General features: G+C 55.0%; 2 protein-coding genes across 2 annotated transcripts; one reads left to right on the top strand and one right to left on the bottom strand.

Annotated features, from left to right (window-relative positions):
* Window positions 1–1,091: 1,091 nt before the first annotated feature.
* Window positions 1,092–5,385, top strand: PG986_001701 (uncharacterized protein; the record flags this gene model as incomplete). The annotated part of the gene is made up of 3 exons (XM_066837923.1): window positions 1,092–1,302; window positions 1,434–5,295; window positions 5,346–5,385. Coding segments are annotated over 3 exons (4,113 nt in total), but the record flags the coding sequence as incomplete, so codon positions are not given.
* A 6,640-nt stretch (window positions 5,386–12,025) lies between these two features.
* Window positions 12,026–14,298, bottom strand: PG986_001700 (uncharacterized protein; the record flags this gene model as incomplete). The annotated part of the gene is given in 5 exon segments (XM_066837922.1): window positions 12,026–12,624; window positions 12,692–13,395; window positions 13,454–13,591; window positions 13,647–14,187; window positions 14,205–14,298. 5 exon segments carry the CDS (start codon window positions 14,296–14,298, stop codon window positions 12,026–12,028), a joined length of 2,076 nt encoding a protein of 691 aa, XP_066706815.1.

The following is a 14,298-nucleotide window of genomic DNA, read 5'->3' as shown; positions in this document are numbered from 1 at the left end:
GAATAGATGGGCGTGTACAGCACGGCATGGTCCCCAGGCTGTGGTCGGCCTGACTGCTGGATGGCAGGGTCTGCGGCTGGGATAGATCCAGGCTCGATGGTGCTGTCCGTCATGTGTGTGAAACCGTGAGCTTATGTAGGTTGGTCGGCACCTGGGCCTGGGCTGCCTGGGGCTACCTCGACGCCTACAGTACGTAGCTTGACGACTGGGGAGGGGCGATTCCAATAACCCAAGGATACTTAACAGGAGCTGTCAGTCCCACTTTCCCTGGGTCGCCCCCCAAGTAGCAACCAGAATCGGAGGAAAGTGTGAGAGAAGAGGGTGCGAGCTTGCGAGGAGAGTGTGCGAGAGGAGTGAAAGAGGGAGGGGGAGAGAGAGAGAGACGCACACAGCGCCAGAGAGCCAAAAGAGCCAGACAGCCAAAAGCAGCCAGAGCCGGAGCCCAGCCAGGGCCAGGGAAAGCAAGCACCCAAGGTCCCAAGCACCCCAAACCAAAGCCAGAAAAAAGTGAGGAGTCGTAGTCCCAATCCCAATCCCAGTCCCAGTCTGCCAGTCCCACTGCACTGGCAGTAGCAACAGCTCTAGTCAGTTACCTAAGGCAGGTGTCTTCTCCGAATGTCATCACATCACCATCAACCTCTTTCCCTCTCTCCCCTTTCCTACCTCGCTAACTTTTACTCGTTCGTGACTCTCTCCCATCTTCCTATCCGGAAAGCCCCTCTCAAGTGAATCTTGACATTCCTTCTGCAAGCCCTCTCTCGATCTCTCAATCTACCACACTCTCGCACTCTCTATCTATCTATCCACCTCTGCCAAACGCACAAACAAACCACTACCACACCACACACACACACACACACATACACCAACATACATCTCAACAGAACAACTTCATCCTCTCTCTTTGATCCTTTTTTTGTTAGTCGCGAGAACGGGCCAGCCCACTCCTCCGAGGCGACCACTCTGGGGTCCATTGACATCGAAACATCACAAAACATAGGCCAGCAGGATAGCTCTACAGCACCGCTTCCCAGAACTCCATCTTCGCATCAATTCGGTGATCGCACTACTTTAGCTGTCATTTGCTAGCCTCCCGTCGATTGACGTCTCCGGCGCCGCACACGACGTGCAACTGCACCTGCAACTGCTTGCTCGCCCACCATGGAGCAGCAGAACAACCAACAACCACAACAGCCCCCCGCGGGGGTGTCTCCGGTCCGACCGGCCGCCGCCTACACATTGCTCATCGTCGCAGCCCCTCCGAGCTGACGCCCTTGATGAGCATGTTCTCGAACCCAGGAAGTAAGTTGTCCCTGTTTCGCTGCTGCACGGCGCTGACGCCATCGCCCCCGCGCCTTCCCGATACGTCCGAGTCGATGCTTTTCTTATGCCGTATGAATCCTTTTATGCTGATATCTTTTTCCCGCTTATAGTGGAGCAGCTGGCTCTTCAGCAACAAATTGAGCTGTTGCAGCAGCAGCAGCAGCAGCTTCAAGCTACACAGCAACAATACATGAACATGGGCATGATGCCACCTGGCCAGCTCGGCCCTGGTGGTAACTTCAACCCTCTTCAGCCCATGACCAACATGCCCCCCCAAGCGGGATTTCAGTTCCCCAATCAGCTACCGCAGCAGTCCAACCAACCCATGGGCGCTCCGAGCCAACCCATGGCGCACCGTCGCAACCAATCAGCAATCCCCAATATGGGTATGGGTCCTCCCCCCGCCCCTTCCGCTGGGGCTTCGGGAGCTCCTTTTGGGCAGTTCGAAAACCCGCAGCCCCAGGCCCCGGCCCAGGGTAGGGAGAATACTGCCCCCCGTGGAGGTAGGGGTGGCGGCGGCGCAGGAGGAGGCCACCAGCGAAGACATTCTCTAGCTTTGGCCGATGCCAAGAAGGCGGCCGAGCTTGCCCAACAGAAACGCACTACCAGCGGGTTCCAGTTTCCCGGGCCCGGAGCTTCGGCTGATGCTCCTGCTGCGGATGAGTCCAAGACTACGACCGCAACCGACACCCCCATCGCTCAAGGTTCTACTACCCGTGGCGGCCGAGCCGGCCATGGACGCAGCCAGAGCATGGCCGCCGGTGCCAACGGCGGTCGTGGCGCCGGTGGACGAGGTGGTGCCGAGGGTGGACGTGGCCATGGCCGCTCATCTTCGCGCAACTTCGATGGAAACTGGCGCAACCAGGCGCCGGCTCAGGACCAACAGCCTGGTCAAGGTCAACAGCCTTTCCAGCCTGGACACCGCTCTCGTGGCTCCGTTAACCAGTCCGTCTCGTCCATTGGAGCTTTCCAGTACCCTAGCCAGCCTCAAATGATGCAAGTTCCCGGTCAAATGCCAATGATGCAAATGTATCCTGGCCAGCTTAACCCGATGCAACTGAACCAACTTCAGGCGCTACAGGCAGCACAGATGAACGGCGGACAGATGGTTGGTCTGCAGGGCAGCCAGCATGCCCCTCAGCTGGGCGGCCAGCAAAACCAACAGCAACAGCGAAAAACGCTCTTTACCCCTTACCTTCCCCAGGCCACGTTGCCGGCTCTCCTTGGTGACGGTCAGCTCGTATCCGGTATTCTTCGGGTGAACAAGAAGAACCGAAGTGATGCCTACGTCTCAACCTCGGACGGCCTGCTTGATGCGGATATCTTCATCTGCGGTAGCAAGGACCGCAACCGAGCTCTCGAGGGTGACCTTGTAGCTGTTGAGCTGTTAGACGTGGATGAGGTTTGGGGTCAGAAGCGGGAGAAGGAAGAGAAGAAGAAGCGTAAGGACATTACCGACACACGCTCCGGCTCTGTCAGCGGCAATCCGCCTTCTGGAAGCACCAACGGCGATGATGCTGGCAATGGCGAAGGAGGTATCCGCCGACGTGGCAGTCTGCGCCAGCGACCAACCCAGAAGAAGAATGACGATGTCGAAGTTGAAGGTCAGAGCCTACTTCTTGTCGAGGAAGAGGAGATCAATGACGAAAGCAAGCCGCTTTATGCCGGCCACATCGTAGCCGTCATTGAGCGTGTCGCCGGCCAGATGTTCTCCGGTACACTTGGACTTCTCCGACCCAGCGCCCAGGCTACCAAGGAGAAGCAAGAAGCTGAGCGTGCCGCCAGAGATGGAGGCAGGCCTCAAGACAGCCGCCAACAAGACAAGCCCAAGATTGTTTGGTTCAAGCCTACCGACAAGCGTGTACCACTCATTGCCATTCCTACTGAGCAAGCTCCCAGGGACTTTGTCGAGAAGCACCAGGACTATGCCGATCGCATCTTTGTTGCCTGCATCAAGCGCTGGCCTATTACCTCTCTTCACCCCTTCGGTACGCTTGTCGAGCAGCTAGGCAGAATGGGCGACCTTAAGGTGGAAACCGATGCTTTGCTGCGAGACAACAACTTCTCGTCAGACGAGTTCTCCGAAGCTGTCTTGCGAAGCGTTGGTCTTCAAGACTGGTCTTTGGCCAAGGAGGATGAGGCTGCCATTAGCGCCCGCCGTGACTTCCGAAGTGAGACCACTTTCACATTGGATCTTGCTGGCACCGGAGAGCTGGGTGATGCCATCCATGTCAAGACTGAATCGGACGGCAAGATCGAGATTGGCATTCACGTACCAGACATTGCCCACTTCGTCAAGTCCAATTCGCTTGTTGACCGTGAGGCCAAGAAGCGCGGCACTGCGGTACACCTAGTGAACCGAACTTGTGCTCTGTTGCCACCGAAGCTTGCGGCCGAGGTCTGCTCTCTTACTCCGGGGCAAGAAAGACTGACAGTCTCGGTTGTATTCCGCGTTAACCCGCAAACCGGCGTTGTTGCCGAGGGTGATACGTGGGTGGGTAAGAGTATCATCAAGAGCAGCGCGAAGCTGGCCCTCAATGAGATTGATGAGGCGTTGTCTAACCAGTCTACATTCACGCACGAAGCTGTCCAGGCTAAGGATGTCCAGATCCTCAGCGCTGTTGCTCAGAAGTTCCGCGAGAGGCGTCTGGGATCTGAGGATGAGCCTATTGCTCCGTTGCGATTGCTTCACCAACTGGATGATGAGAATATCCCCATCCAGCACAACGTTTTCGATTCTACCCCTGGCACTGAACTTGTGGAGGAGCTGTTGCATAAGGCGAACGCTTATGTCGCTCAGCGTCTGGCACAAGGCCTGCCCGAAAAGGCAATCCTGCGTCGCCAGAGCACCCCCAGTGCTCGCCGACTCCAGACTTTCGTCGAGCGCATGAGGGCTATCGGCTACGACTTTGACACCAGCAGCAGTGGTACTCTTCAGAACAGCCTCTTCAGGATCGACGATGCGGACATTCGCAAGGGCATGGAGACTCTTTTGATTAAGAGCATGCACCATGCCAAGTATTACGTCGCAGGCAAGACAAACAAGCAGATCTGGTCGCACTATGCGCTGAACCTGCCCCTGTACACTCACTTCACCAGCCCTACCCGACGCTACGCAGACATGATTGTCCACCGTCAGCTGGAAGCCGTTCTTTCCGAAGGCAAGATTGAGTACAACGAGGACATTGAGAACCTGGTCAAGACTATCGAATCTTGTAACACCAAGAAGGAGTCAGCCCAGAACGCTCAGGAGCAGAGCATCCACATTGAGTCCTGCCGAATCATGGACAAGAAGCGCCAGGAAGTCAATGGCGACTTGATCAGCGAGGGTATCGTCATTTGCGTTTATGAGTCTGCCTTTGACGTATTGATCCCCGAATGGGGCTTTGAAAAGCGAGTCCACTGCGACCAGCTTCCGCTCAAGAAAGCCGAGTTCCGAAAGGAGAAGAGAGTCTTGGAGCTCTACTGGGAGAAGGGAGTCCCGAGCTCTGCCTACGTCCCCGAGGACGAGAGACCCAAGGCCCATCAGTCCCAGCGTATGTCGAATGCCATCGCTGCTGCTCGCCAAGCTGAAGAGGCCGATCGGGCCAAGAAGGAGCGCGAGGAGGCCGCCCGCAAGCAGACGGAGACGGGTACTATCTCGACGGATGACGTCGATGCCCTCTTCGACGACGACGACGATAATGCATCGGACATCACGGAAGCAATGGCCGGTGCGTCGCTCGCCGAACGACCTACCCAGAGCGTCCCAGGCTCGCCCACCCGGTCAACATCCAACGCCGGTGTGCTGCACCGCACTCGATCAGACTCCAAGGTGCCCATGGCCGAGGCCGTGGAAACTCGTTTGACCAACAAGGAGAAGTATCTCAAGCTGTTCAAGCTGAGAGAGGAAGGCGGTGATTACATCCAAGACGTCACCGAGATGACAAGAGTGCCCGTCATTCTGAAGACTGATCTGTCCAAGAGCCCACCGTACGTACTATTCGACCTCGGAATATTGAACCAAGCTAACATGACTATAGTTGCCTGACCATCCGCTCTCTCAACCCGTACGCGCTATAAGTGATGTGGTGTGTAAGACTATTTGTGGTTAATCATTGGGGCGCAGAGATGGCCATTCTCGGACGGACAAGTAGGAGATGTTGATGATGCTCATAATCTGTGGGGCGGGACGGTGCGGGACGAGATGAGGCAAGGCGGTTGGGAAAAAGTAGGGTAGACTGTTTGCTAGGCCACAGTGTTGTCGTGTGCCGGAAGCTCACCCTAATGGTATCTCTTAGTATTGTTAACAAAATGTTCCGGCTGTGTAGCGGGCAGGCGAGGTGCAGCCGCAGGGAGCAGCTCGCTGCCACAGTCTGAAATAAAATACACGGGAGTTGAGCAAACTCCTTCATAAGTTCTAAACTGGTGTGGCTGATGTCTATAATTTACCCAGCATGTGTTCGGTGTTGGCTGATACGGCTTATGTATGACGAAACCCTTGCTATGTAGTAGACCACGACGGGGTTACATAGTTCTCGTGACTTGTACAGACAGACTCACTATCCTCGAGTCAAATACTTCCCAGTTCCCAGACCAGACTGGCATTGACCGAGAAAGGGGGCCTCTGAAGCCCTCAAGTTCATGTACGCTACCGTATCGGTACACGTATCTTCCTCGTAGGCCATTATTCCCACCTTCCCTCCAGAGCTGCCTGATGAGGATGGAAGAGATATAGACAGGCCGTCACAGTAATACGTTCTTCGGTATACGATAGGCTGACTGGTGTCGCCTTTCCCCTGACACGTACAAGAGAGGGAGGTCCGTCGAGTTGGTGGAAAGAGGCTCGAGATGTGGCATGCGTGGTCGATTGCGGATAGGGGGTGGGTGGGTCGGATATCGGAATGAGACCTAAGGAACCGGGATAGCGATCCCGGTTGTTGTAACTACTGACCTTATGACGTCCGTGGTCATCTCGAATCGTTCGGCATCCCAAGGGTTTATTTAGTTGAAGGGAAGAGAGAGTCGGTATGTATAAAGGCAAATGTGGCGGGAAAGGGGCGAGAGATACGGTAATGTGCCCCAGGCTCCACGCCTATCTCTCACCCTCTCTCTCTCTCTGTATGTGTCGTTTCCATCCTACTGCTGTGATACAACATAGCAAAGCATGTGATTACTAGTACCGTCGGATAGAGAGCTGAAAGAGGTAAAAAAAGAGAAACGCCGGACAGTAGATGAGGAAGACGTAGAGCAAGTAGCGTTGCTGTATCCCAGAGAGGGGGTCTAGGGGGAAACGATGGTTTGGTGATGTGTCGCAGAGAAACCAGCAGAGAATCGACTCCATCGTTTCGAAAAGTTAGGGGGTGCTTGACCTAGAGGATTGAACCTACTGCCTGGCGGGCTGTTTTCGACCGCCTGGGGATGCGTCCTGTGAACGGGCTTGTTTCTAGAATGGAAGGTTGTGTAGGCCTGCATCTTGCACTTTGCGCATAGCCTCGACAAGGAAAGGGGACGAAGATAACGAGGGAGCTAGGGGGCGGCATTACTGGGAATCGACAACAGCTAGGCATATTTCATAAACCCAATGTTTTCTAGATCTAGATAGCTATAACTGCGCTCACCCTCGTCGGTTGGACATCAAGCGTTTTACACGTAGATGTGTCTGTTGACGCAGAGGGAGGCGCTGCGCGTCTTTCGCTCCACCCAAGACAGGCCGATAGACAGCTCAATATCGGTTGATTAGGGGGTCACGCCGTCTCGACTATCAAATTACTGCATTTAACCAATGCATGTGTTATAGACGAACACCCGAAAGACATGTATCGCACGAGGACAGATACTCTACCAATCGCTTGTGCCCGAAGCCAGACGAGCTCAGGCACAGCCAAGCTTGATGATGTAGGAGGGGAAGTTGCACTTGGACGTCTGTATTGCTGCTGTCTTCGTCCCAGTCAGTGCCCGTCGATGCTGACATCGTCGGCTGACAGAGCTATGGCACGACGCGCACCCTAACCCCCTCCTGATAGGAACTACAAGTGCAACCGTTTCGTCCGTTACAGCCGTCGTGCCGTTTCCGTACAGTTTTGATTGCGTCCGCCGTAGCCCACGCAGGGCCCAAGTACGAGCTCTCAACTGCCGTGCCCTAGCTCGCGGTCCTAGCATGTAATGAGGTACGAGCCGGTGTGATGAACCGAGAAGGAGAAAGGGGAATAAGGTCGTGGCCGCCGTGAAAGAAGCCGAACAGTGCTCTCCAGGCTGTATCCACAACCTGCCTGCTTACCTTGCGGGAGTCTAGTCCGTGAGTGAGGCTCCAGGTACACACGGTGCTACAACCTGATAGGAGGGAGGCTTCCCCGCCTCGTCATGCGCTGCCAGTTCGCGGATTATCAAGATCCATGTCATCAGGACGAAGGGAAGCAAACTCGCTGCAGTTGTCTCGTCAAGTGCATGGTAGTAAGCGATGGCAAGCATTGCTTTCGCCCGTGTCTCGCACCACCCTCGCCTGCTCCAGCGGCACGACCTGGGTCCAGGCAAGCCCTTGCTTACGGCACAAGGGAGAGGTACCACCTACCAGCTAGCTATCGCCGTCTCTCGTGTGCATACGAGGCTGCATTGGGAAAGCCGCCATTCCCTTATAGGGTATCTCTCAGTGGGACCTCCCAGTGGGCCTCGACAGCTCGGCTCCCTACGGCACGATGACGAGAGCGAGAAAAAGCGTCAGGCCATACAGGCTATATCACTGGCCGTCTGCAGCGGAGGCAATGACAAAATGCCCGAATGCAACATCTCAGGTTCGGTTCCTGGGGATCAACCACGCATCGGTTCCCGTTGCTCTTGTACACCTTGCTGCGATTATCCCACGCGTGCAAAGTAGTCACCAAGTGACCCAACCAAGGGGTTCGTGGGAGGAATTGTCCAGGTCCGTCCCATACCGAAGTGTGCGCAGAGCTCTATGATTTCATCACATAGTATTACTGACTTGCGAGGAGCCCATTGGGTATATTCTGCAAAATATGTGCTGCGTAAAACTTGGGCCAGGCTGGCGGGCCATCCTCCGAAGCAGATGCAATTTAGGCAAAAGGATATCGATACATGCCCAGCCCGAGCAGACATAAGCTCAGGTAAGCAAGCTCCTAGCAGTTCCCAGAGAACCGGGTGTAGGCCAGACACCTCGAGTTAATGGAAACGCTACTGGAAGAGAGCAGGCAGCTGAAGATGCGTACTTTTGCATCCTGTGATTGATGGCCAGGCTCGGAGTGGTGGTAGCTCTCAGGGCCGGTGATGGTCAGGACTCCGGTCCGGAAACGAGTACAGCCTAGGCCAGGGTATGCTTAATCAGATACTGATGGTTGAGGCGTCGACTGGGGACATGACATAACCATGATCCAGTCACCACAAGCCCTTGTTGATGGCTCGTCCATACCGGGTCGTCTCTTGGGGTGCCCGAAAATTTGGCAATTGCATCGGGAAGCCGGAGAGGGTGTTTGTCGTTGGAAAACAAACAGCCAGGGACAGTGCAGGGTTGGTCGGATCTAGCTTCCTGGCTGTCGTAGCAATTGCAACGTGCGGTAACATCAGGCGCCGTTTGGAGTTCGGAAGTCGAAGAGTCCAAGTGCCAAGGGTCGCAACGGCGGCCAGTCAGCCGCGGGAGTCTGTTCTCCTTTGGTGGTGGTGGTAGTTGGGATCTGCATCTACGATTTGATGTTGATGTTATTTTATTTGTTGGTGGTATTGGTGGTGGGCAGGTGCATCAATCTCTGTTCCTTTCTCTGTCCAGGGCAAGTGGGGGCCGGTCCGGGCAATTCCTTCTTACTGGAAACGAGCTTTGGATGTGCCTGCCTACACGTACTTGCATCAAGCTTACTTAAGTAGGTAGGTGCATTGTGGACGTCAGTAGATACCTAAGGTATGTACCGACCGGGGCAAGAATGTACCTGCCTGATCTACTCTCAATACCAGATGGGTATTCGGATCCCGAGCGAGCGCGACGTGGGAATATACCTCCAAGTCAAGTCAGCAAGTGGTCCGATGATAACCAAATGTGCCAGAGAAGAGAGAGAAAAGGAAAAGAAGAAAAAATAGAGAGAATAGAGGACCGGAGCCGAGAACAGCCCCGATGACAAGCAAAGCTGCATGTCTGCTGTTCGGCTTGGTAGGTGGTGGTACTGGGCAGCTATCATCAGCAACCTCAACCTTGTCTGTCTGTGCCTACCCTTTCCCCGGATGCTTGCTGAGATCAAATGCAAAGTAATCCTAAAATGTGCGTGTGCGTGTGCGTGTAGCTGGGGCTCCGACAGGCATATGTAGATAGGTATGTATCTACTTCTATCTCTCCATTGATCAGTCATCCCGCCTGGCCTTCCCTTGGCACTTGTACCCAGTGCACCCCAAACGGTGTCACAACCGTAGCTCAAAAGGGATGGCTTGATGGGACAGCTTCCGAACATGCAAGCAGCAGCAAGGGGGGAAGAGAAATGTTGCCGTCTAGCCCGATCCGGTATTTAGCTGTGTGTGCATATACGTCTTGTCTTATGTGTGTGTGTGAAGTTTGTGCCTGGAATCTCACTTGCTGGGGGCATCAATGACATGACATGATTTGCACCGTCATCTTAACACAGGTCTTCTGAGATACCCAGGGAAGGAGGGGGGCCCGCCAGCCGCCAGCACCTTTCTGGAGACACGCAGCCAGGCAGGTACCAGGCAGGCGAGATCTATATGCCGAAGCGCACTCGCTTGCCAATCAGCCTGCCACCACCGACGGGACCTGGTCTTCCATCACACACCTTGACTGGACTCGTACGCAAACAGGCAGGCAAGGCGGGGGGCTTGTACATGATACGATTGCCATGTAGTGTGGTAACGCGTCTGAATCTCAATATGGATGAAAACAGCGTGACCATCTCATCAAAATCCCACACGTGCGAGGAGAGAGGGAGAGAGGAAGCGTGGCTGTTCATCATATCGCCTTGACGGCCGAGTCCAGGTCTCCTCTCCTCTCCCCATCTATCATCTGTCATCCGCCCGTGTGAGCTGTTATAGGCCGGGCTTTGCATTTCGTTCGTTTATCGTATATCGGAGATTGGGTTCGTTAGAGCGAGACATGATCCCAGGGACTTCGATTCGTAGAAAAGAGAAAAGAGAAAAGAAAAATAATTAACTCCTTGATCTCCAGACACCCAGAGCCGCCAGGAAGGCAGGGAAAGCCCGGAAACCGCCAGGGGACAGGCGATGTATTGCTCGCTCGGCGACAGGCGTACCTACTTGAGCAGCCTTGGGCTATTTCGGCAGTGGACATGTATGTATGTAGGAGGACCATTCCGATCACGTCTCGCTCGTAGCTTTAGGCGTGCAACAGCCCATGACGGCATACGCTGCTGCTGTGCTGGGTTGCACGAAACATATTCAAGCTTGATCCTGAACCACCCCTTTTGGGGAGCGTCGAACCCCAGCCTGCCTATGCCTAGGACTCGCTCTGATGGGTGTTACCCGACCTGCAGTTGTCATCCTTCTTTCGTGGGCGCGGTGCGCCCTAAGCACACACCCTTCCCTCCCCCGCTTACTCCAGGATCGCGGCCATGGTCAAGGTCAAGGTCGAGGGCAAGGTCGAGGTCGAGGTCGTGGTCGAGGCCGACGCCGAAGGGCCCACTCACTTACCCTGTTCCTGAACCCGTTCGGCAGCCCCCAAGGTATCCGTTGCCGTGGAGGAGGAAATGCCATGGCTTGTGCGTTGCGTCTGAGCTGTGACATCCGAATGATCCGCTCGTATTTGGCTTCTGTATGTGGTTGAGTCATCATCGTGCGTGCGTGACACGAGCGAGCGCTTGGAATAGACTCGCTTATAGTCTCAGTGGCCTCCCAGGCCTGTCTAAGACTGCTGAAACGATATCGGATTGTCCACGGTCAGCATCGCCGAGGGAACGGAGGAAGAACAAGCTGCTCATATGAAGACGGTTCTCACCATGGCTTGGTGCTATACACGATACAATGCTGGTGTTGTGGCAAGCGCGTCCAGAAAAGATGACTCAAGTTGCAGATGTGATGCATATATAGTGTTAAATATATAGTGTATATATACTAATTCCCGGATTCGCAAATCTCGTTTCGCGAGATTCGCTCATCCCACACCGTATCAACGCAAGTCCAGCATCAAGCGGCTGCGGTTTCCGTAGTCTGTCAGAGCCTTTCTCTATATACACCCACCTGTGTGTCAGGTCAGGCAGGTAAAAGGTTCTCCAGCCCCGTCCTCGGTGGCACCTGGCCTCGCCAGAGCTCTCCTTCCTTATCCCCATCGTGTCCATCCGTACATACATACATAGCCGTGCCCAATGATAATTCCCAGTACCGTAAGTTCCCCCCTTCCCCTTTTGTTGCCCAAATAACCAAATAAACATTCGAAAACATATCGCTTCGTGATCCACCAGCTCCAAATTCTCGAGAATTTGAGACGTCCACATTGGGTTCCACCCCGTATTCGTGTCTGCAAGCACCAGTGAATGCAAGATAGATGGATAAACAAGATTGTTCTGAACAAAGGGGATATGAGGCGCACAGAAAGATAATAATAACACAAGAATTCGAAGAAACCAAAACACGCGGTGAAAGGGGGTATTTTGCGTATAGAGAGAAGCAAGGAAAAGTGAGAGGCTGTCTAAAGCTGTGGCGCCTTGTGGTTGTTTGTGACAGGATGGTAATACCGACTTTGCTGAGCCGACGTAGTCTCGGATCAGGTCGAATGGCCGTAGGGTTGCGGGCCAGGGCCAGCGTGCCCGGCCTGAGAGATGCTCAAACTCCGCTTCCGCTTCAATGCCGATGAAGAGCTGCCGTAGCTATCCTGAGAGTAGTCGTCGCTTCGATCGTTCGAGGCACGTCCCTGTCCAGCGGCCAGAGAACCGCCCCCGAAAGAGTCTCTCATCGGCGTGCGGGACGTCGGGCTGGTCATGTTCCCGTGTAGAGCTTGTGAAAAGTCATGCGGCGGTGCGATGGGAGCACTGATCTGCGGCATCGAGTAGTCATGGACGGGCCTTGAGCCGGGCGTTCGCGGGAGGGAGAAGTCGATGGGCGCTGACAGGGGTGCTGAGGGGAAGCTCGTCGTATAGGAAGAAGAGTTGCCGTATGAAGCTGTTGTCGCAGATCGTGGCGTCATGGAGGCTGCTCCCGTGGGCTGCAGCCCGGAGACGGAGCGATATTGAGTACGCAAGTCAAGTCCTAGCGGAAGAGTAGCCGAAGCAGCCCTGAGACGCGAGCGGCTTTGAGGAGGCTGGAGTGTCGAGCTGTGGATACCGGAATAGCCCATATGACTAGTGGGAGACTGGACAGGGTTGCCTATAGAAATTTGTTAGTAAGCCAGTTCACAGTCCCGTTATTTTCATCGTACCCATTGTCTGCTTACTGGAATAGGAACTGGAGTCATAACCCATGGGGCTGCCGGCGCCGCCACTCATCTGATCAGGCTGATAAACAGACTGGTGACGACTACCAGCCACGGGGCTACTGCTACCAGGTTGATAATTGTTGAAGTCGATGGCATCGCCTTTCCAAGACATGCTCGATCTCAAGGGTGACTGCAGATTCTCGGATCTGGATCTTGACATGGTCTCCCGCAGCTGCAAAGGCTGCAGTGGTCTGATCGGCTGCCTCGAAGAGTGCATCGGCATCCCTGTTTCGAGACTGTTTTGGCGCGCGAAGGGGTTGGATGTCCGCGGACCACTGCTTAAGGGGCTAGCTAGGTGGCTCGAATAGTAGCCGCCTCGATCGGTAGACGGCGGCGACAAAGGAGAAAGAAGATCCGGATGGCCCATTGGCCCGGACGTTGCGAATCCCAAGCTCCCAAAGCCTGGGCTGAGGCCAGTCGGGGACATGTGCTCTTCCGCGTCGCTCCGCCTTATCGTGTCGAGCATCAGAGGTCGCATCATATGGTCTGCGTATGATGCCGGATTGCCAAAATCCACGGGCGGAGTAATCGGCGTTCCGAGGGTGTGAACCGCTCCATACGGCGAGTGGAGGGCTTGGACGTTGTCGAAGTCGTCTGGGACGGCCCGCATCTTGATCATTCGATCGCGGTCATCGGCTGTGAGGCGCTTGATTTTGGCTCGGCTGTGCCGCCTGTTAATAAGGTGTACTCTTGGGCTGGTTGCTTGCTGATAACTCTTACCGATTCTGGAACCAGACTTGGACCTGCCGGGGGCTCAATCCCGGGATCTCTCTGGATAGCCGTTCGCGGTGTGCTGCATCGGGATGAGGTTGCTTCGCGAATTCGCTCATGAGGAACCGGGTTTGTTGGTGTGTAAGCCTAGTAGGGGTGTTAGAAAGGAGCCAGGGGCGAATGAGTCTTGTAGGTGCATTACCTGAAGCGTTTCATCTTCCGTCGAGCCGCTGTGCGCTCAGCAGCAGTCTGCGGAGGGGCGTTGGGGTCCCCTTCTCCCTCAATCATCTCATCGTCATCCAGGACATCGTCATCCTCCTCCTTTCCCAGGCTGAGGGCATCGTTCTCACCCATTCCCTCTGCAGCGCCATGTCCTTGCGCTCCGGAAGGGCTCGTAGGCGCTGACTCGTGTGGTAACCTGGACGCCTCTGTGTTCTCGTCGCGCGTCGGTTCTGCCTTCACCCTGTAGGGAGGGGCAATGCGTGGGTCAGACGATTCTTGGGTGGGCGATTCAACCTTGGGTGCTCTAAGCCCTAGTGGATCTAGAGATCGACCATGGCCATGTGGAGATCCAGGCGTGCCTTGGCTTGGTTGCGTGGAGAGAGCAGCCTGGGAGTTCGCTGGACGCTGCTGCTGCTGGGCAGAAGTCTCATTGCTGTTGGAGCCGGAGCCTTGCTCAAAAGACTGCGCAAAGAGGTTCGATTCCCCGGGGGAAGGAACGAGTAGTGTCCCTGCCACTCCGGCTGTGTGGTCAAGGGACTGCCAAAATTCGACATGCGTGGGCTGGTATACAAGGCCCCGTATTTGCTAGACCAGTGGCTTTGCTCCGTATCAATTTGTCTGGTGACAAGCAT

Source organism: Apiospora aurea (assembly GCF_038362705.1).
Source record: "Apiospora aurea strain CBS 24483 chromosome Unknown utg000001l_segment0_segment0, whole genome shotgun sequence".
Classification (NCBI taxonomy): domain Eukaryota; kingdom Fungi; phylum Ascomycota; class Sordariomycetes; order Amphisphaeriales; family Apiosporaceae; genus Apiospora; species Apiospora aurea.
This window is presented reverse-complemented; position numbering and strand designations above follow the sequence as displayed.